Source organism: Apostichopus japonicus, chromosome 12 (assembly GCF_037975245.1).
Source record: "Apostichopus japonicus isolate 1M-3 chromosome 12, ASM3797524v1, whole genome shotgun sequence".
NCBI classification, from domain to species: Eukaryota; Metazoa; Echinodermata; class Holothuroidea; order Aspidochirotida; family Stichopodidae; genus Apostichopus; species Apostichopus japonicus.
Genome location: NC_092572.1, coordinates 238,520 through 262,843, shown reverse-complemented (window position 1 = coordinate 262,843; position 24,324 = coordinate 238,520). Strand labels below are relative to the sequence as shown.

The 24,324-nt window shown below is 39.2% G+C and overlaps 1 protein-coding gene across 2 annotated transcripts in view; it reads left to right on the top strand.

The window, feature by feature from the left end:
- The window catches only part of LOC139977007 (ubiquitin carboxyl-terminal hydrolase 2-like), a 36,614-nt gene that overhangs the window by 2,367 nt on the left and 9,923 nt on the right, over window positions 1–24,324 (top strand). For both annotated transcript variants that reach the window (XR_011796369.1, XM_071985948.1), the window contains exons 2-9: window positions 4,119–5,026; window positions 5,546–5,608; window positions 6,921–7,044; window positions 11,529–11,640; window positions 16,662–16,772; window positions 17,027–17,195; window positions 20,717–20,794; window positions 22,180–22,258. Coding sequence is in view for 1 of the 2 variants with exons in the window: in XM_071985948.1 (XP_071842049.1) it covers window positions 4,283–5,026; window positions 5,546–5,608; window positions 6,921–7,044; window positions 11,529–11,640; window positions 16,662–16,772; window positions 17,027–17,195; window positions 20,717–20,794; window positions 22,180–22,258 (1,480 nt within the window). In the remaining variant the exon portion in view is untranslated. The remainder of the gene's footprint in view (window positions 1–4,118; window positions 5,027–5,545; window positions 5,609–6,920; window positions 7,045–11,528; window positions 11,641–16,661; window positions 16,773–17,026; window positions 17,196–20,716; window positions 20,795–22,179; window positions 22,259–24,324) is intronic.

Here is a 24,324-nt window from a genome sequence, read left to right as displayed (position 1 = left end):
ACCCTTACAGGCCTCTTATGTATTTATCTAGGTCATGGATTCAGTTTTCCCACGAGAAGTTTTTAACTATCTTATTGAATCTTGGTACAGGGCCTTTTCCCAAAATAGATTCCATTATGTCTGTGGAACATTCGAGAAGGTTCTCTCACGTGGTATGGAAGTTTCCATAGAAAGGGGATGGACTTCCAAACTCCCAACCAATCAGGGCAGATCAGTGCCAGCGCACTTATTTTTATATCATTAAGTTAATAAGGGATGGTCAGGTCATTGGCTGCCTACTGATTGTGCGCAGTGAGATTTTATGGAAGTAAGGTATAAAAGAAAAAGGAGGTCAGAAATTTATCACTCTGTCAGCAAATTTATGACTTGGTCAGCAAATTTATCACTCCGCCGAAAGTTCATCACTCCTAATTGTTTAATTGACGGAGTCAAGTCAAGTCAAATCATTGTAATTTAGTTTTATTTGTAAAGAGAATCGACAGAGAAGAAATTATACCGAATCATTAATCAAATCCTATCTCGTCAAATTGTTTTTTGTGTGAAGTCATTGTTTTCTTCCGTTCGAGACATCTCCTGAAGGAGCATAAATACGGCATCAAGATATCCCAGTACCTTTCTATCGCGAGTCCCAATATAGTTTTACTATCGGAGGAGCCGGGCTCGACACAATATTACAGTACTATAACACAATTCTCCCACCATATGAAGTTTATTTTCCGGTGATTTATACCAGAAGATTTAGTTTTGGTGTGTTTTAAGTCTTAAGTGTCCGAACTTCGAAGTCACCATGCTACCCCTAGTCTAGGCCTAGTGCCTACTGTAGCAGTTTTGTTATTCTCCGCACACAGTACTTTCCGCTGATTACTTTCCGTTGAAAAATTTCTTGTGCGGAAAACAACTTCTTCTTTTTCCACTTACATGTACACTATGTTTATCTTCAATTTTAGGATATCAAATCCAGGATGATGAAAATAACAAAGTATCATAGATAGTCGAAAAGGATGGTTAGACTGAGTTAATGGACATCAGGGAAATTAAGCTGCATATAATTTACTGGAGGCATGGGTGTGTGTAATTAAGGATGACGTAAAGAAGTACAGGGCGGTCGCGATCAGATGAATACCTACAAAGCTTTCATTGGCAGAATAATACAAAGCATAGTTATTGCTGTGAAAATAGAGCCTAACAAAAGATAGATAGAAATATAAGCTTTACATAAATTGCCCACCTCGACACTCAACTGTGAGAACAGGACATTACATAAGAATGTATGGGCAATTTGTACATGCACTAAATCCAACTGACGATTCAATAAGAAACATATAAGCAGATTTGTACTTTTGACAAAAAAAAAGCAAATTCACAGAAAAGTTAACCATTGTAAAAATATAACAAATGGTTAACACTGACAGACTTGAATCACTGATTTGAGAAAATGTAGGAAACACTAAACAAATTGCAAAAGACAGTTGGTTCCAACCTCTGTGAAGATATTGAACACAATTGTGAAAACGTAAAGTTTGGTTCCAACCAGTAGCCATCCATCACAAATCTGACCCTTAAAAGAATCGTCCGGTGGAAGATTCAATACATGTCCTTGTAGTATTATATTTCTCTTTCTAACCATGTGAAATTGTCCCCATTCGATTTCTTCTTGTAGAAATCTGGTTCACCAAATTCACCAGTTTCTCACCAAAAGTATCGTTTGTTCGAATGCATCAAAATGTTGATTGACATAGTGCAGGCAAAACAGGCAACTTGAAGTTAGCACTCCCATTTCCGCAGCAAATACACTCTCACGTGTACACGCACAAGTGATTGCCTATCATATTACATACATATCGCTAATGTATACAGCCTACCATGCCCAGTTGGTATACTGTACGTATAGCATTGCACACTCACACTCAAACCATGGTTCATAAATTGTTCTTCGAAATCGCTGAAATAAACTTCACAGATCAAATTTACAGTAAAAGGAAACAGCCTTCTATTTTGGTTTGGGCGATACTCACTGCCAGTTACACTTTGCTGGCGTGACTTATCTGTCTACCCGGTATCGTTTGGATGTATTGGTATAGATTGTGCACCTAGAGGCTGGTGATGTATTGGTAAAGATGGTGCACTAGGCTGGTGACTGGTGACAAATGTAGGGATCCACTAAAAGGAGAGAATGCACTTACGCCTGTTGGTAGGAGGAACAAAGCATAACCAAGAGGCAGCTTGAAACTTGTCAAAATGAAACAGAAAACTGTTTGAATTATGCAAATTAATTTTAGACAGACTATACCAGCACGGTCTATGAAATAGTATAGATTGAAAAATTGTAGATTGAAAGGTGTTCACACTTTTTGATGGTAGATGTTTTAACATGATTTAGTCACCACACGCAAAGACATGAAAGAACAAATAAAGACAGTGCACCATGGAGAAAGATTTGTTTTGACTGTATTTCTGCAATGTAAAATGACAGTGATGACGTCATAACTGTAACCGAGTAATCACATTATCACAAGAAGAACAATGCGATTAATTGAATACGAAATAAATAGTCGAATATCAGCACTACTGTAACTCTTCTTATTCATATTTCATACATTTCAATGACTTTGAAAACATTTTTCATTCTGTGTTCATGTTAAAATATCAAGAGATGAACTGTAATATGAGAAGTTTACTCCAAACTTTGCACTGTCTCTACTATTTGCACTTGAAATTTAAAATTCCTTCCAAAGCATCACAATGTTACTGTGGAATTGCCCTATTACTTACTTAAACTAAGTTTAAGTTAGACCACATGCATGGGCTAACGATTGCCTAGGCCTAACTTACCATAGGCTAGGGCAAATAAGGGACCTTTAGTTAGGGCTTGGCTACCTACAGTAGGCCTAGTAACTTACACTGTAGACTAGTTTGTAGGCCTTAGTTCGGCCAACTCAGTTCTAAAGCAACTTAAGATTTAAAGTGAGTTGGCTAGTATTACTGTACTTAATTTAGTCTCTCTTGGACCCGGCTGGGGTGTTATAATGTGCACTATTCCATTTGGATAATAGTTTGGCATCAAGTTTACCATTGGATAATAGTTTGGCATCAAGTTTACCATTGGATAATAGTGTGGCATCAAGTTTACCATTGGATAATAGTGTGGCATCAAGTTTACCATTGGATAATAGTGTGGCATCAAGTTTACCATTGGATAATAGTGTGGCATCAAGTTTACCATTGGATAATAGTGTGGCATCAAGTTTACCATTGGATAATAGTGTGGCATCAAGTTTACCATTGGATAATAGTGTGGCGTAGGTTAGGGATTTCAAATGTTGTACAGTTTGTGAATCGTTAATTGGTAATTGTCATTTGTCTCTGTGTGTACTTTCTGTGTTGCATTTAAATGTGTCATTATCGATTTGATATATGCAGTAGTTGTGAATGATTATTGGTAATTACATGTATGGTACAGAAGCTTAAAAGTGCCATCACTATAAGAAAACTTTCCCCCAAAAAGTCAACATTTTGCAGTAAATTGTTTAGATAACAAGATAATATCTTAATTATCAAAAATCAGAAAAATGTGGGATTGCTCTGTTGCTTCAACTGAGCAAAAAAATTACTCAGTTGGAATGGAGTGTACAATTGAACAATTTACTGCAAACTTATCGTATCTCGTCAATTCAACATTTTTCTGCAAAATGTTTAATTGTTAACTTCATTCCATCTGAGCAATTGAACAATTTTCTGCAAAATGTTTAATTGACAACTTATCATTGATGTGATTTGACCTTGAAATGAAGTGATGTCAACCCAGGATATTTGGCTGCCAACATTTAATGTATTTGGACTTAGGCAGGCAAGGAACCCATTAATGTAGTTATGTTGCCATGGGTGTGTGTGTGTGTGTGTGTGGGTAATAATTTTCCAGTTGTCAGTGCAGAGATTGACATGTGTCGTCCTGCTGTTCACTGTTATCAGTGTAACTTAAATGTTACTTACTTAACCATAATGGTGTGTCTGAAGTTCACGCAGGTCCAGGGTTCCATGTAAGAAATATGTTTGTTTCTAGTTTGAATCTCTTAAACTAGTACTACACAGTTCTTTATGTATTTCTTTCTGTAATACAGCAATATGTGATGGACTCTGGGTTATGTCTCAAATCTCTTGGAGTCTTGGAGATCTTGGATACATTGGATTCCCTTTGGTGAAGAAGCCCCAGATACCTCACTCATGAGAGTTTTATGTTGTTGACTTGGTCAAACGAGGTCACTTTCTGATTGTGAGGTGTGGTATGTCTGTCCGCACTGCTCGATCGCCTCTGCCTTTCAGACCTTCATCCAGGCAGGGTAAGGACTCGATCCTCAAGCCCCATCCACCTTCTTCTTACTGTTCTTCCTATGGCTCTAAAACACCCATACTCAACAGGGAAACCTCCAACCATAGACCTCTACCAAGAGGTCCAGGCCCACTAGATGACAAGGGTCGTAGGTTGAGGCTCACAGACTATAAATCAACTTCTAGTTTTAGGCCAAAAAAAACCAGCTTGCCATCAACCTTAGGAACCAATCAGCCACTGCGAGCAACCCATAGCTCTGATGTAGGTAGCAGCTACTACAGCTCAAGATACAGAGATGACTCTACCTTGAAGTATAATCTATCACAGACTGGTAATCATAGGAGCAGAAGCATCAGTGACTTAACTAGAGGTGTAAACTTGCTACAAGTAGATGAATATCCGCTGAGAACTACCTACAAAGAGTCCTCATTTGGAAATGTAAGTGACAGAATTCAAAAATCTCGACTACTAAGTTACAGTACAAACAACTCTCCAGGTCAAAGGTCATATCAACATTCAGATACTAGAGACTACTCTAGAAGCAGTTATCTCTCCTCACCATCTAGTCGTTTGTCAAGACAAGATAGTTATCCATCCAGCAGCCAAACATCTGACTCTGAATCTCCACGAGACCGTAGTAGATGCTCATCCAGGACTCGCAAGTTAAATAGATCATCAAGTCTCCTTAGCCCTCTAAATGTAAGTTTGATCTCATTACACAACTTTACCTCTCTTCCCTCTGTATGACTTCTCTGTAACGTGTGATTTAGTTTATGTCTGTTCCTTTGATGCTAAGATATTTATAATTGGATTCAGATTGTATTAACTTCCCAAAAATGATTGCAAAGGCTGGGGCAGATCCAGGACTTTAAACATGAGGTTGTGTTGCCTTTGGGTTGTTGAAAGTGACTCTATGAGTTTGCAAAGAAACCTCCAGTGATAAAAGTAAAATTTAGGTTTCAGTGGTGATTCTGATGCATATTTTGGGCTATGAATTAGGTCTACATACAAGATTTTGCTTAAAGCTACTGTTAATTTCTGATGTGTGGTTGAGACAGCGGTGGGATCACACGGTCTATTTGCCTCGATCTGCACTACGTACATTATTGATCACTTTGTAAGGGTTATGTTAAACATTGTAATGTTAAAGTAACACTAGCTGTATGGTTTGGCTTACACTTTTGATAAAGTATGTTTTCCCACAAACTTATCTTTCAGAATTCTACCCGACTGACACTTGACAAAGAAGGTTTGGTTGGTTTAAGTAACCTTGGCAATACAGTGAGTAAATGCATTAAAAAGTATGGTTGACAGTATTTACAGTACACCTGTACATGGTATTTATTATGTAAGGAGATTTTGATATGGATTTGTATTTACATTTCATTCATAAATTCTTGATTCTGATTGATCTATTGTCCTCAGCTGATCGTTTATTAACCTAATGTTTATATGTTGTAAACTCACCAGCACTGGATTAATATCAGTTGCCAAAAAAATATGAAAAAAAGAGAAACTTGTATCTTGGCGAGCTTAATCCCAATCCCAGATAACTTCCTAATCTCATTTAAAGCAAGGAATCCACAGAACTTTTGTGAAACAAATCAGATCTAGTTCATGGTATGAAAACTATCCCATTGCTAAAAACACCACTTGACCAAGAAATGACCAGAAATGACCGAAAAGTGTACAGTTTACCATAGCCTGGTGTGAGCAATAACGATAACCCCATTAGCAATGCTCCCAATGTTGATTTTCACGGTCGTCCGGACGACTAGAAATTACCTCAGACTACCAAATCTTTCAAAATGTTGTGTGCTTGGTAGTCCTTCGGACGACCAAAAACATGAAGGCTTTGAAGAATTATTGAGCCTAATTATATTTCATTAAAAACGAAAGTCAATTCAATAAAATAGTTTCTGAATAACACCCAAACCATACAATACATAAATTATTTAAAAACATGCGCGATATATTATCTTACAACATCGTTAGCAAAAATCTGTACACTAATAAAGTCGCCTAACGTTAGTTTCTAATAATGTTCCCAGAAAACAAATGAGACTCGTGGCTAAATGTCAGTTCAATGCATTTTGAACGGTGTTGTAACAACAGTCGATCAGACACTGACAGTCTATAGGCCGAGTGAAAATGCATTACTGGACAATGGGGGAAATCTAGCCTATACCACTGAATTTGTGACGCAGTTATAAGATATATTCATCTCTCATGTTCTGCATGAAGACCTACATTATTTATCCATTGAAGTATATGGATATATACCACAGTGTAGTGGTGTAACATCAGCTGATAGGAGGTTATCATCAACATAACTAGCAATTCTAGAATATATTCAAAAACAGAAAATTGTGTACAGATGTTAACTTAATATCTTGCTAACCTTATTGCAGACATCTGGCAGTAGATCACTACTCAGACATTTACACACAAGTTGGTTATCACTTCAAGTTTGACCAGTAAAGACATGTGGCTTTTAAAGATAAGATACATGTTGTACTAGATACATGAGTAGAAACTTCTCTGTGATGATTTTGTAAAGTGCTTATGACAATTATATTTATCTTTCAAACAGTGTTTCTTGAATGCAATAGTTCAGTGTCTGAGTCACATCAAGGCTTTGTTGGAATATTGTCTGAAGGAAGACTATCATCTTGACCTTAACACAAGTAGCACAACAAAGGGTCAGCTAATACAAGGTATGTTGACTTTATGAGGTTGGTACTAGATGAATAGTGTAATGTGTGTATACAAGGCAGCAGTAATACAAAGGGTCAGCTGATACAAGGTATGTTGACTGTATGAGGTTGGTACTAGATGAATAGTGTAATGTGTGTATACAAGGCAACAGTAATACAAAGGGTCAGCTGATACAAGGTATGTTGACTGTGTGAGGTTGGTACTAGATAAATAGTGTAATGTGTGCATACAAGGCAGCAGTAATACAAAGGGTCAGCTGATACAAGGTATGTTGACTGTATGAGGTTGGTACTAGATGAATAGTGTAATGTGTGTATACAAGGCAGCAGTAGTACAAAGGGTCAGCTAATATGTAGGTATGTTGACTGTATGAGGTTGGTACTAGATGAATAGTGTAATGTGTGTATACAAGGCAGCAGTAATACAAAGGGTTGGCTGGTATAAGGTATGCTGACTGTATGAGGTTGGTACTAGATGAGTAGTGTAATGTGTGTATACAAGGCAGCAGTAAAACAAAGGGTTGGCTGATACAAGGTTTGTTGAATATATAAGGTTGGTACTAGATGAATAGTGTAATGTGTGCATACAAGGCAGCAGTAATACAAAGGGTTGGCTGATATGAGGTTTGTTGACTATGTGAGGTTGGTACTAGATAAAAAGTGTAATGTGTGCAAAACTGTGCATACAAGGCAGGAAAATACAAAGGGTCAGCTGATACAAGGTATGTTGACTGTATGAGGTTGGTACTAGATGAGTAGTGTAATGTGTGCATACAAGGCAGCAGTAATACAAAGGGTCAGCTGATACAAGGTATGTTGAATATATAAGGTTGGTACTAGATGAATAGTGTAATGTGTGCATACAAGGCAGCAGTAATACAAAGGGTTGGCTGATATGAGGTTTGTTGACTATGTGAGGTTGGTACTAGATAAAAAGTGTAATGTGTGCAAAACTGTGCATACAAGGCAGGAAAATACAAAGGGTCAACTGATATGAGGTTTGTTGACTGTATGAGGTTGGTACTAGATAAATAGTGTAATGTGTGCATACAAGGCAGCAGTAATACAAAGGGTCAGCTGGTATAAGGTATGCTGACTGTATGAGGTTGGTACTAGATGAGTAGTGTAATGTGTGCATACAAGGCAGCAGTAATACAAAGGGTCGGCTGATACAAGGTATGTTGACTGTGTGAGGTTGGTACTAGATGAATAGTGTAATGTGTGCATACAAGGCAGCAGTAATACAAAGGGTTGGCTGATATGAGGTTTGTTGACTATGTGAGGTTGGTACTAGATAAAAAGTGTAATGTGTGCAAAACTGTGCATACAAGGCAGGAAAATACAAAGGGTCAACTGATATGAGGTTTGTTGACTGTATGAGGTTGGTACTAGATAAATAGTGTAATGTGTGCATACAAGGCAGCAGTAATACAAAGGGTTGGCTAATACAAGGTATGTTGACTGTATGAGGTTGGTACTAGATGAATACTGTAGTGTGTGCATATAAGGCAGCAGTAATGAAAAGGGTTGGCTGATATGAGGTTTGTTGACTATATGAGGTTGGTACTAGATGAATAGTGTAATGTGTGCATATAAGGCAGCAGTAATACAAAGGGTCAGTTGATACAAGGTATGTTTACTGTATGAGGTTGGTACTAGATGAGTAGTGTAATGTGTGTATATAAGGCAGAAGTAATACAAAGGGTTGGCTAATACAAGGTATGTTGACTATGTGAGGTTGGTACTAGATGAATACTGTAGTGTGTGCATATAAGGCAGCAGTAATGAAAAGGGTTGGCTGATATGAGGTTTGTTAACTATATGAGGTTGGTACTAGATGAATAGTGTAATGTGTGCATATAAGGCAGCAGTAATACAAAGGGTCAGTTGATACAAGGTATGTTTACTGTATGAGGTTGGTACTAGATGAATAGTGTAATGTGTGTATACAAGGCAGCAGTAATACAAAGGGTTGGCTGATATGAGGTTTGTTGAATATATAAGGTTGGTACTAGATGGATAGTGTAATGTGTGCATATAAGGCAGCAGTAATACAAAGGGTCAGTTGATACAAGGTATGTTGACTGTATGAGGTTGGTACTAGATAAATAGTGTAATGTGTGCATACAAGGCAGCAGTAATACAAAGGGTCAGCCGATACAAGGTATGTTGACTGTATGAGGTTGGTACTAGATGAATACTGTAATGTGTGCATATAAGGCAGAAGTAATACAAAGGGTTGGCTAATACAAGGTATGTTGACTATGTGAGGTTGGTACTAGATGAATAGTGTAATGTGTGTATACAAGGCAGCAGTAATACAAAGGGTCAGCTGATACAAGGTATGTTGAATATATAAGGTTGTACTAGATAAATAGTGTAATGTGTGCATATAAGGCAGCAGTAGTACAAAGGGTCAGCTGATACAAGGTATGTTGACTGTATGAGGTTGGTACTAGATGAATAGTGTAATGTGTGCATACAAGGCAGCAGTAATACAAAGGGTCAGCTGATACAAGGTATGTTGAATATATAAGGTTGGTACTAGATGAATAGTGTAATGTGTGCATATAAGGCAGCAGTAATACAAAGGGTCAGCTGATACAAGGTATGTTGACTGTATGAGGTTGGTACTAGATGAATAGTGTAATGTGTGCATACAAGGCAGCAGTAATACAAAGGGTCAGCTGATACAAGGTATGTCGAATATATAAGGTTGGTACTAGATGAATAGTGTAATGTGTGCATATAAGGCAGCAGTAAAACAAAGGGTCAGCTGATACAAGGTATGTTGACTGTGTGAGGTTGGTACTAGATGAATAGTGTAATGTGTGCATATAAGGCAGCAGTAATACAAAGGGTCAGCTGATACAAGGTATGTTGACTGTGTGAGGTTGGTACTAGATAAATAGTGTAATGTGTGTATACAAGGCAGCAGTAATACAAAGGGTCAGCTGGTATAAGGTATGTTGAGTGTATGAGGTTGGTACTAGATGAATAGTGTAATGTGTGCATACAAGGCAGCAGTAAAACAAAGGGTTGGCTGATACAAGGTATGTTGAGTGTATGAGGTTGGTACTAGATGAGTAGTGTAATGTGTGCATATAAGGCAGCAGTAATACAAAGAGTCAGCCGATACAAGGTATGTTGACTGTATGAGGTTGGTACTAGATGGATAGTGTAATGTGTGTATACAAGGCAGCAGTAATACAAAGGGTCAGCTGGTACAAGGTATGTTGACTGTGTGAGGTTGGTACTAGATGAATACTGTAATGTGTGTATACAAGGCAGCAGTAATATAAAGGGTCAGCTGATACAAGGTATGTCGAGTGTATGAGGTTGGTACTAGATGAGTAGTGTAATGTGTGCATACAAGGCAGCAGTAAAACAAAGGGTTGGCTGATACAAGGTATGTTGAGTGTATGAGGTTGGTACTAGATGAGTAGTGTAATGTGTGCATACAAGGCAGCAGTAAAACAAAGGGTTGGCTGATACAAGGTATGTTGAGTGTATGAGGTTGGTACTAGATGAGTAGTGTAATGTGTGCATACAAGGCAGCAGTAAAACAAAGGGTTGGCTGATACAAGGTATGTTGAGTGTATGAGGTTGGTACTAGATGAGTAGTGTAATGTGTGTATACAAGGCAGCAGTAAAACAAAGGGTTGGCTGATACAAGGTATGTTGAGTGTATGAGGTTGGTACTAGATGAGTAGTGTAATGTGTGTATACAAGGCAGCAGTAATACAAAGGGTCAGCTGATACAAGGTATGTTGAGTGTATGAGGTTGGTACTAGATGAGTAGTGTAATGTGTGTATACAAGGCAGCAGTATTACAAAGGGTCAGCTGATACAAGGTATGTTGACTGTGTGAGGTTGGTACTAGATGAGTAGTGTAATGTGTGTATACAAGGCAGCAGTAATACAAAGGGTCAGCTGATACAAGGTATGTTGACTGTGTGAGGTTGGTACTAGATGAGTAGTGTAATGTGTGCATACAAGGCAGCAGTAATATAAAGGGTCAGCTGATACAAGGTATGTTGACTGTGTGAGGTTGGTACTAGATGAGTAGTGTAATGTGTGCATACAAGGCAGCAGTAATACAAAGGGTTGGCTGATACAAGAGACCACCTTTATTTATTAGTGCTAGCTTAGTATTGAGGGTATGTAAGAGACCAACTGCAGTATATTTAATATTGCTAGCTCTGTATTTAAGGTGTCAAAGAGACCACCTATAGTTATTAGTGCTATCTGCTTATTTAGGGTTTTCTAAGAGACCACCTGCAATATATTTATTATTGCTAGATATGTATTGAGGGTGACAGCAATAGTGAGTAGAGTTTCACACTTCACAGAATGGTTAAATTTACATCCTGAAATACATTACAAGGTGAACTCATTGTTTTTTTTATGTGGTAGTAGGTAACACATACTGAAAGACTGTTTCATGAGTTCTGGAATCATTTAGGACATTTTGCTTTTCACAGCATACACACAGGTCATGATTCAACTATGGAAACCAAATGGAGAACGATACTTCAGTCCTCGACAGTTTAAGAGTCAAGTCGAGAAGTTTGCAAAGCAATTTGCTGGTTACAGGTTAGTTGTGCTGTTCTCTCAGTCAAGCACTTGTCTCTTCTCATTTCTTGTCTATGAAACTGATCTGTGAGCCATTTTCTCTCTTAGCTTTGCTAAATTTTGTTTCATTAATACTACCACCAGCCTGACTGGTTGCATGCTTATAATGCTGATTGCCAGCACCTTAACACCAGCCTGACAGGTTGCATGCTTATAATGCTGATTGCCAGCACCTTAACACCAGCCTGACTGGTTGCATGCTTATAATGTTCATTGCCAGCACCTTACCACCAGTCTGACTGGTTGCATGCTTATAATGCTGATTGCCAGCACCTTAACACCAGCCTGACTGGTTGCATACTTATAATGCTGATTGCCAGCACCTTAACACCAGCCTGACTGGTTGCATGCTTATAATGCTGATTGTCAGCACCTTACCACCAGCCTGACTGGTTGCATGCTTATAATGCTGATTGTCAGTACCTTAACACCAGCCTGACTGGTTGCATGCTTATAATACAGATTGCCAGCACCTTACCACCAGTCTGACTGGTTGCATGCTTATAATACAGATTGCCAGCACCTTAACACCAGCCTGACTGGTTGCATGCTTGTAATAATGATTGCCAGCACCTTAACACCAGCCTGACTGGTTGCATGCTTATAATGCTAATTGCCAGCACCTTACCACCAGTCTGACTGGTTGCATGCTTATAATGCTGATTGTCAGCACCTTAACACCAGCCTGACTGGTTGCATGCTTATAATACTGATTGCCAGCACCTTACCACCAGCCTGACTGGTTGCATGCTTATAATACAGATTGCCAGCACCTTAACACCAGCCTGACTGGTTGCATGCTTATAATGCTAATTGCCAGCACCTTAACACCAGCCTGACTGGTTGCATGCTTATAATGCTGATTGCCAGCACCTTACCACCAGCCTGACTGGTTGCATGCTTATAATACAGATTGCCAGCACCTTACCACCAGTCTGACTGGTTGCATGCTTATAATGCCGATTGCCAGCACCTTAACACCAGCCTGACTGGTTGCATGCTTATAATGCTAATTACCAGCACCTTACCACCAGTCTGACTGGTAGCATGCTTATAATACATATTGCCAGCACCTAAACACCGGCCTGACTGGTTGCATGCTTATAATGCTGATTGCCAGCACCTTACCACCAGTCTGACTGGTTGCATGCTTGTAATAATGATTGCCAGCACCTTAACACCAGCCTGACTGGTTGCATGCTTATAATGCTGATTGCCAGCACCTTAAAGCGAGCCTGACTGGTTGCATGCTTATAATGCTGATTGCCAGCACCTTACCACCAGCCTGACTGGTTGCATGCTTATAATGCTGATTGCCAGCACCTTAACACCAGCCTGACTGGTTGCATGCTTATAATGTTCATTGCCAGCACCTTACCACCAGTCTGACTGGTTGCATGCTTATAATGCTGATTGCCAGCACCTTACCACCAGCCTGACTGGTTGCATACTTATAATGCTGATTGCCAGCACCTTACCACCAGCCTGACTGGTTGCATGCTTATAATGCTGATTGTCAGCACCTTACCACCAGCCTGACTGGTTGCATGCTTATAATGCTGATTGTCAGTACCTTAACACCAGCCTGACTGGTTGCATGCTTATTATACAGATTGCCAGCACCTTACCACCAGTCTGACTGGTTGCATGCTTATAATACAGATTGCCAGCACCTTAACACCAGCCTGACTGGTTGCATGCTTGTAATAATGATTGCCAGCACCTTAACACCAGCCTGACTGGTTGCATGCTTATAATGCTAATTGCCAGCACCTTAACACCAGTCTGACTGGTTGCATGCTTATAATGCTGATTGTCAGCACCTTAACACCAGCCTGACTGGTTGCATGCTTATAATACTGATTGCCAGCACCTTACCACCAGCCTGACTGGTTGCATGCTTATAATACAGATTGCCAGCACCTTAACACCAGCCTGACTGGTTGCATGCTTATAATGCTAATTGCCAGCACCTTAACACCAGCCTGACTGGTTGCATGCTTATAATGCTGATTGCCAGCACCTTACCACCAGCCTGACTGGTTGCATGCTTATAATACAGATTGCCAGCACCTTACCACCAGTCTGACTGGTTGCATGCTTATAATGCCGATTGCCAGCACCTTAACACCAGCCTGACTGGTTGCATGCTTATAATGCTAATTACCAGCACCTTACCACCAGTCTGACTGGTAGCATGCTTATAATACATATTGCCAGCACCTAAACACCGGCCTGACTGGTTGCATGCTTATAATGCTGATTGCCAGCACCTTACCACCAGTCTGACTGGTTGCATGCTTGTAATAATGATTGCCAGCACCTTAACACCAGCCTGACTGGTTGCATGCTTATAATGCTGATTGCCAGCACCTTAAAACGAGCCTGACTGGTTGCATGCTTATAATGCTGATTGCCAGCACCTTACCACCAGCCTGACTGGTTGCATGCTTATAATGCTGATTGTCAGCACCTTACCACCAGCCTGACAGGTTGCATGCTTATAATGCTGATTGCCAGCACCTTACCACCAGCCTGACTGGTTGCATGCTTATAATGCTGATTGCCAGCACCTTAACACCAGCCTGACTGGTTGCATGCTTATAATACAGATTGCCAGCACCTTAACACCAGCCTGACTGGTTGCATGCTTGTCATAATGATTGCCAGCACCTTAACACCAGCCTGACTGGTTGCATGCTTATAATGCTAATTGCCAGCACCTTACCACCAGTCTGACTGGTTGCATGCTTATAATGCTGATTGTCAGCACCTTAACACCAGCCTGACTGGTTGCATGCTTATAATACTGATTGCCAGCACCTTACCACCAGCCTGACTGGTTGCATGCTTATAATACAGATTGCCAGCACCTTAACACCAGCCTGACTGGTTGCATGCTTATAATGGTAATTGCCAGCACCTTAACACCAGCCTGACTGGTTGCATGCTTATAATGCTGATTGCCAGCACCTTACCACCAGCCTGACTGGTTGCATGCTTATAATACAGATTGCCAGCACCTTACCACCAGTCTGACTGGTTGCATGCTTATAATGCCGATTGCCAGCACCTTAACACCAGCCTGACTGGTTGCATGCTTATAATGCTAATTACCAGCACCTTACCACCAGTCTGACTGGTAGCATGCTTATAATACATATTGCCAGCACCTAAACACCGGCCTGACTGGTTGCATGCTTATAATGCTGATTGCCAGCACCTTACCACCAGTCTGACTGGTTGCATGCTTGTAATAATGATTGCCAGCACCTTAACACCAGCCTGACTGGTTGCATGCTTATAATGGTGATTGCCAGCACCTTAAAACGAGCCTGACTGGTTGCATGCTTATAATGCTGATTGCCAGCACCTTACCACCAGCCTGACTGGTTGCATGCTTATAATGCTGATTGTCAGCACCTTACCACCAGCCTGACAGGTTGCATGCTTATAATGCTGATTGCCAGCACCTTACCACCAGCCTGACTGGTTGCATGCTTATAATGCTGATTGCCAGCACCTTAACACCAGCCTGACTGGTTGCATGCTTATAATGCTGATTGCCAGCACCTTACCACCAGCCTGACTAGTTGCATGCTTATAATACTGATTGCCAGCACCTTACCACCAGCCTGACTGGTTGCATGCTTATAATGCTGATTGCCAGCACCTTACCACCAGCCTGACTGGTTGCATGCTTGTAATAATGATTGCCAGCACCTTAACACCAGTCTGACTGGTAGCATGCTTATAATACATATTGCCAGCACCTAAACACCGGCCTAACTGGTTGCATGCTTATAATGCTGATTGCCAGGACCTTACCACCAGTCTGACTGGTTGCATGCTTGTAATAATGATTGCCAGCACCTTAACACCAGCCTGACTGGTTGCATGCTTATAATGCTGATTGCCAGCACCTTAAAACAAGCCTGACTGGTTGCATGCTTATAATGCTGATTGCCAGCACCTTACCACCAGCCTGACTGGTTGCATGCTTATAATGCTGATTGTCAGCACCTTACCACCAGCCTGACTGGTTGCATGCTTGTAATAATGCTGATTGCCAGCACCTTACCACCAGCCTGACTGGTTGCATGCTTATAATGCTGATTGCCAGCACCTTAACACCAGCCTGACTGGTTGCATGCTTATAATGCTGATTGCCAGCACCTTACCACCAGCCTGACTGGTTGCATGCTTATAATACTGATTGCCAGCACCTTACCACCAGCCTGACTGGTTGCATGCTTATAATGCTGATTGCCAGCACCTTACCACCAGCCTGACTGGTTGCATGCTTGTAATAATGATTGCCAGCACCTTAACACCAGCCTGACTGGTTGCATGCTTATAATGCTGATTGCCAGCACCTTACCACCAGCCTGACTGGTTGCATGCTTGTAATAATGATTGCCAGCACCTTAAAACCAGCCTGACTGGTTGCATGCTTGTAATAATGATTGCCAGCACCTTAACACCAGCCTGACTGGTTGCATGCTTATAATCCTGATTGCCAGCACCTTAACACCAGCCTGACTGGTTGCATGCTTGTAATGCTGATTGCCAGCACCTTACCACCAGCCTGACTGGTTGCATGCTTGTAATAATGATTGCCAGCACCTTAACACCAGCCTGACTGGTTGCATGCTTATAATGCTGATTGCCAGCACCTTACCACCAGCCTGACTGGTTGCATGCTTGTAATAATGATTGCCAGCACCTTAAAACCAGACTGACTGGTTGCATGCTTGTAATACTGATTGCCAGCACCTTAACACCAGCCTGACTGGTTGCATGCTTATAATCCTGATTGCCAGCACCTTAACACCAGCCTGACTGGTTGCATGCTTGTAATGCTGATTACCAGCACCTTAAAACCAGCCTGACTGGTTGCATGCGTATAATGCTGATTGCCAGTATAAGTATCACTCATCATTTTCTATCGTCATACCATCTTTATTACATATCTCCAACAGTCAGCAAGATGCTCAGGAATTTTTGATATTCTTGTTGGAGGGTTTACATGAAGACGTAAATGCAGTTAAAAGGAAACCTCGTTACAACACAGAGATTGCTGATGACCTCAGGTATGTCTCTTCATTGGCCCTATTTACATTCTGTCCTCAAAGGTTTCATATAGAAAGTGTAGGTGTTCTTGTAGTTATAGGCTGCTTTTAATATGGGTTTGGTTTGTATTAAAAGATGCAATGAGCATGTCCAGCCAAAATGTATTTTGTGGTCAACCTCTATCTACGGCTGGTTATGTCCTTTGGGTGAATGAAAACACATTTCTCTCATTTTTTCTGCCATTTAAACTTGCTTCTCTCTTTTCCTTTGGCAGTGATACTGAAAAAGCTATGGAAGCCTGGCAGAGATACAAATCCAGAGAAAAATCTCACATTTCAGAATTGTTTGTGGGTCAGTTGAAAAGTACTTTAGAATGCTGCACTTGTGGATTTAAATCAGTGACCTTTGACCCTTTCTGGGACCTGTCCTTACCAATACCCAGAGTGAGTGCTACACACAGTTCAGTAAATGCTAAAATGTTTTATTTTCAGTCATATACTCACAGCTGATTGTAAAGTATTGCCACTCACGAACTCCAGCTTTTGTTTTTAACATTACAGTGTAAAGTAGTGAACTTGTCTTGTGTGAGAAAAATTCTTTTATATTTTCTGCTGGTTTTGATGCCTTGCCAAAGGCAAATAGAAATGTGAATCTTTGCGATGGTGTACATGCGTGTGTGATATCTTGGCTTATAAACATGATAACTCAAAAACTATGTGGTGGGTGATCATCATTTTTTGTACCTTGGAGTAGAAAAACGATGTTGTATCCTGCAGAGTTCAAAGGTTATTGAGGTCAACAGGTCAAAGTCCTAAAACCTTGTAGACACATTACCTGACAAAGTCAACTTTGTTGACATTATAACTCAAAATTGAAGCTTGGATTTACTTCATACTTAGAATGTTGATATAACTTATTGAGTACAAGAGAATTGTATTCTTTTCTGCAGAGTTTGAAGGTCATTTAAGGTCAATACAGCTCAAAGTTTAAAAAGGAAAGATTTGATTTAATTCATACTTGGTATGTGGATGCACCTTACTGAGTATCAGAACCTTTTAAGCTCTCAAACTCAAAAATGAAAATTTGATTTACGTGGATCCAACTTATTGAGTGTAAGAAATGTCAGTGGATATCATCAGTGGTCAAAACATAAAGTTAAAATATCTAACACCTTCCTCCAAAATGACCCTCAGATCATTCTTTTCACTTTGACACAATTCTTTAACAAATGGCTTTTCTGTCTCACTAAATGTCACAGGATTTACTCGTTGCTTGTTTAATTAGCTGTGAGTGTTTACCATTCCCAACTATGACCCTGCTGTAACTCATTCTCAGAAGGGTCAAGTAACCTTTTACTCTATTCTGATTTTCTGGTACTTGACTTTAGATGACCCTGCTGTAACTCATTCTCAGAAGGGTCAAGTAACCTGTTACTCTATGCTGATGTTCTGGTACTTGACTTTAGATGACCCTGCTGTAACTCATTCTCAGAAGGGTCAAGTAATCTGTTACGCTATTCTGATGTTCTGGTATTTGACTTTAGATGACCCTGCTGTAACTCATTCTCAGAAGGGTCAAGTAACCTGTTACTCTATTCTGATGTTCTGGTACTTGACTTTAGATGACCCTGCTGTAACTCATTCTCAGAAGGGTCAAGTAACCTGTTACTCTATTCTGATTTTCTGGTACTTGACTTTAGATGACCCTGCTGTAACTCATTCTCAGAAGGGTCAAGTAACCTGTTACTCTATTCTGATGTTCTGGTACTTGACTTTAGATGACCCTGCTGTAACTCATTCTCAGAAGGGTCAAGTAATCTGTTACTCTATTCTGATGTTCTGGTATTTGACTTTAGATGACCCTGCTGTAACTCATTCTCAGAAGGGTCAAGTAACCTGTTACTCTATTCTGATGTTCTGGTACTTGATTTTAGATGACCCTGCTGTAACTCTTTCTCAGAAGGGTCAAGTTATCTGTTACGCTATTCTGATTTTCTGGTACTTGACTTTAGATGACCCTGCTGTAACTCATTCTCAGAAGGGTCAGATAATCTGTTACTCTATTCTGATGTTCTGGTACTTGACTTTAGATGACCCTGCTGTAACTCATTCTCAGAAGGGTCAAGTAACCTGAACTCTATTCTGATGTTCTGGTACTTGACTTTAGATGACCCTGCTGTAACTCATTCTCAGAAGGGTCAAGTTATCTGTTACTCTATTCTGATGTTCTGGTACTTGACTTTAGATGACCCTGCTGTAACTCATTCTCAGAAGGGTCAAGTAACCTGTTACTCTATTCTGATGTTCTGGTACTTGACTTTAGATGACCCTGCTGTAACTCATTCTCAGAAGGGTCAAGTAATCTGTTACTCTATTCTGATGTTCTGGTACTTGACTTTAGATGACTCTGCTGTAACTCATTCTCAGAAGGGTCAAGTAATCTGTTACACTATTCTGATGTTCTGGTACATGACTTTAGATGACCCTGCTGTAACTCATTCTCAGAAGGGTCAAGTAATCTGTTACTCTATTCTGATGTTCTGGTACTTGACTTTAGATGACCCTGCTGTAACTCATTCTCAGAAGGGTCAAGTAATCTGTTACTCTATTCTGATGTTCTGGTACTTGACTTTAGATGACCCTGCTGTAACTCATTCTCAGAAGGGTCAAGTAATCTGTAACTCTATTCTGATGTTCTGGTACTTGACTTTAGATGACCCTGCTGTAACTCATTCTCAGAAGGGTCAAGTAACCTGTTATTCTATTCTGATGTTTTGGTACTTGACTTTAGATGACCCTGCTGTAACTCATTCTCAGAAGGGTCAAGTAATCCGTTACTCTATTCTGATGTTCTGGTACTTGACTTTAGATGACCCTGCTGTAACTCATTCTCAGAAGGGTCAAGTTATCTGTTACTCTATTCTGATGTTCTGGTACTTGACTTTAGATGACCCTGCTGTAACTCATTCTCAGAAGGGTCAAGTAATCTGTTACTCTATTCTGATGTTCTGGTACTTGACTTTAGATGACCCTGCTGTAACTCATTCTCAGAAGGGTCAAGTTATCTGTTGTACTCTATTCTGATGTTCTGGTACTTGACTTTAGATGACCCTGCTGTAACTCATTCTCAGAAGGGTCAAGTAATCTGTTACTCTATTCTGATGTTCTGGTACTTGACTTTAGATGACCCTGCTGTAACTCATTCTCAGAAGGGTCAAGTTACCTGTTACTCTATTCTGATGTTCTGGTACTTGGCTTTAGATGACCCTGCTGTAACTCATTCTCAGAAGGGTCAAGTTATCTGTTACTCTATTCTGATGTTCTGGTACTTGACTTTAGATGACCCAGCTGTAACTCATTCTCAGAAGGGTCAAGTAATCTGTTACTCTATTCTGATGTTCTGGTACTTGACTTTAGATGACCCTGCTGTAACTCATTCTCAGAAGGGTCAAGTTATCTGTTACTCTATTCTGATGTTCTGGTACTTGACTTTAGATGACCCTGCTGTAACTCATTCTCAGAAGGGTCAAGTTTCCTGTTACTCTATTCTGATGTTCTGGTACTTGACTTTAGTACACATTCCCTCAGTTGCTCTATGAATCATGAGGCAAGAAATAACAAAGCCTTCTGGCTTTCTGGTTTCATTTTGCATAGCTGTGTTAGATGTCATTTCCTAAAGTGGAACACATTTGCATGAACACTAGTTAAGGTTGCTAAATGAAATAAAATATAAGGTGTCCAAGGGTCAAAGAAAAAAACTGAAATTTTTTGTGAAACTGCAAATTATTTACAAGAACAGTTAAAGAATATGAGATTTCTATTCTAGCAAGAGCCCTTAGGATCCGAGAAAGTCTAACTTATACAATAGAATTGTAAAATATAAGGTGAATGTCTTGGTAGTAAATCTATCCGAAATTTTAATGAACAGAATGCCTGATAACAGACTTATATTTGTTTTTGCACAGGAACAAGGTAGTGTTACATTGAATGATTGCCTTCAACATTTCACAAGATCGGAAGTGCTGGACAAAGAGGAGAAACCGGTATGTTATATATGTGGGTTTATTCACACAGTTAGATATATTGGTGTTGATGTGGGTTTATTTATACAGTTAGATATATTGCTTCTTGATGTGGGTTTATTCACACAGTTAGATATATTGGTTTTTAATTTGGGTTTATTCACAAAGTTAGATATATTGGTTCTCGATGTGGGATTATTTACACAGTTAGATATATTGGTTCTTAATGTGGGTTTATTTACAGAGTTTTAGATATATTGGTTCTCAATGTGGGTTTATTTACACAGTTAGATATATTGGTTCTTGATGTGGGTTTATTTACACAGTTAGATATATTGGTTCTTGATGTGGGTTTATTAACCCAGTTAGATATATTTGTTCTCGATGTGAGTTTATTCACACAGTTAAATATATTGGTTTTTAATGTGGGTTTATTTACACAGTTAGATATATTGGTTCTTAATGTGGGTTTATTCACAAAGTTAGATATGTTGGTTCTCAATGTGGGTTTATTTACACAGTTAGATATATTGGTTCTTGATGTGTTTTTATTTTCACAGTTAGATATATTGGTTCTCGATGGTTTATTCACACAGTTAGATATATTGATTCCTGATGTGGGTTAAATTTACACAGTTAATATATTGGTTCTTGGTGTGGGTTTATTTACACAGTTAAATATATTGGTACTTAGTGTGGGATTATTTACACAGTTAGATATATTGGTTCTTATTATGGGTTTATGCACACAGTTAGATATATTGGTTTTAGATATGGGTTTATTCACACAGTTAGATTTATTGGTTCTTGATGTGGGTTTATTTACACAGTTAGATATTTTGGCTCTTGGTGTGGGTTCATTTACACAGTTAGATATTTTGGCTCTTGATGTGGTTTTATTTACACAGTTAGATATATTGGTTCTCGATGTGGGATTATTTACACAGTTAGATATATTGGTTCTTAATATGGGTTTATGCACACAGTTAGATATATTGGTTTTAGATATGGGTTTATTCACACAGTTAGATTTATTGGTTCTTGATATGGGTTTATTTACACAGTTAGATATTTTGGCTCTTGATGTGGTTTTTATTTATACAGTTAGATATATTGGTTTTCGATGTGGGTTTATTTACACAGTTTTAGATATATTGGTTGTTGATGTGGGTTTATTTACACAGTTAGATATATTAGTTCTTAATGTGAGTTTATTTACACAGTTTTAGATATATTGGTTCTCGATGTGGGTTTATTTACACAGTTAGATATATTTGTTCTTAATGTGAGTCTATTTACACAGTATTAGATATATTGGTTCTTAATGTTTGTCCTCAAGTAGTATTTGATACCCATTTCTTTCACTTATGAAGCATACATTAACTTTCTTTTTGTTTAATTTTTAGATGTGTGATCGGTGTAAGTCCTTGCAGGTCTGTACAAAGACATTATCCATACAGAGGTTCCCGCCAGTCTTAGTGATACGTATCCTTACTTTCACATATGATAATAAAAATAATGAACATGAGAGTGTGGTTAAGGCAGTGAATCTAAGGTTTGCAGGTCAGGTCAGTTTATCTCTGACATTGTCTCTCTTCACCCAGGTAAATGAATGGGGACCTGTGAGATAAATTGTTAAGTTTATCTCTGACATTGTCTCTCTTCACCCAGGTAAATGAATGGGAACCTGTGAGATAAATTGTTAAGTTTATCTCTGACATTGTCTCTCTTCACCCAGGTAAATGAATGGGGACCTGTGAGATAAATTGTTAAGTTTATCTCTGACATTGTCTCTCTTCACCCAGGTAAATGTATGGGGACCTGTGAGATAAATTGTTACGTTTACAGTATCTCTGACATTGTCTCTCTTCACCCAGGTAAATGAATGGGGACCTGTGAGATACATTGTTAAGTTTATCTCGGACATTGTCTCTCTTCACCCAGGTAAATGAATGGGGACCTGTGAGATAAATTGTTAAGTTTATCTCTGACATTGTCTCTCTTCACCCAGGTAAATGAATGGGGACCTGTGAGATAAATTGTTAGTTGGGCAATGTTTAGCTGTTGCCATGTTGAGGGATTGTCTTTATGTTTGACTGGTTGTCGTTGCCAAGGTCAATATTATTGGTATTCCCTTTGAGCACCATTATCGGTGTATATGTCTGCGTTTTAAAAATCCTCAATGTTATTTAAACAAATTCTGGTCACAATGCAGTGAGCTAGCATTATTGCATGCTATGAAATAAACGAATGAAAAAAAAAATAATTGTGCGAATTCTTTGAAGTTTTTCCACATGGTAGCCTTACACCACAGTAAGTCAATGTAGAAATCTAGCCGTACCATCTGTTCATTCGCTGTAATTGTAAAGCACTTAGAAGATATCCATGGAATACTTTCATTATTGCTGTTATCTTTGACTTCATGGTAGCCTAACACCACACTAAATCAGTGGAGAAAATCTTGCCTAACCTAAATCTTGCCAAAAAAATCACACTTTGCGTAGGGTTCGGGTAATAAATTGGGAACCAGGTAGTATTGCGTCGGGTGAGTACCGGGTACCCAGATACCCCGTGCAAACACTAGTATAAGGAGGTACTGGATACACCTAGTGAGCTAATAGTATTACATGATAATGTATATAACAGGTACTGGAACAAAACTAGTGAGCATACAAGATACTGGACACACCTAGTGAGTTAATATTAATACATGTTAATGTATATAACAGGTACTGGAACAAAACTAGTGAGCATTACTGTATAATATACATACAAGATACTGGACACACCTAGTGAGCTAATATTAATACATGTTAATGAACAGGTGCTGGAACAAAACTAGTGAGCATTACTGTATAATATACAGACGAGATACTGGACACACCTAGTGAGTTAATATTAATACATGTTAATGAACAGGTGCTGGAACAAAACTAGTGAGCATTACTGTATAATATACAGACGAGATACTGGACACACCTAGTGAGTTAATATTAATACATGTTAATGAACAGGTGCTGGAACAAAACTAGTGAGCATTACTGTATAATATACATACAAGATACTGGACACACCTAGTGAGCTAATATTAATACATGTTAATGAACAGGTGCTGGAACAAAACTAGTGAGCATTACTGTATAATATACATACAAGATACTGGACACACCTAGTGAGCTAATATTAATACATGTTAATGAACAGGTGCTGGAACAAAACTAGTGAGCATTACTGTATAATATACATACAAGATACTGGACACACCTAGTGAGCTAATATTAATACATGTTAATGAACAGGTGCTGGAACAAAACTAGTGAGCATTACTGTATAATATACATACAAGATACTGGACACACCTAGTGAGCTAATATTAATACATGTTAATGAACAGGTGCTGGAACAAAACTAGTGAGCATTACTGTATAATATACAGACGAGATACTGGACACACCTAGTGAGTTAATATTAATACATGTTAATGAACAGGTGCTGGAACAAAACTAGTGAGCATTACTGTATAATATACAGACGAGATACTGGACACACCT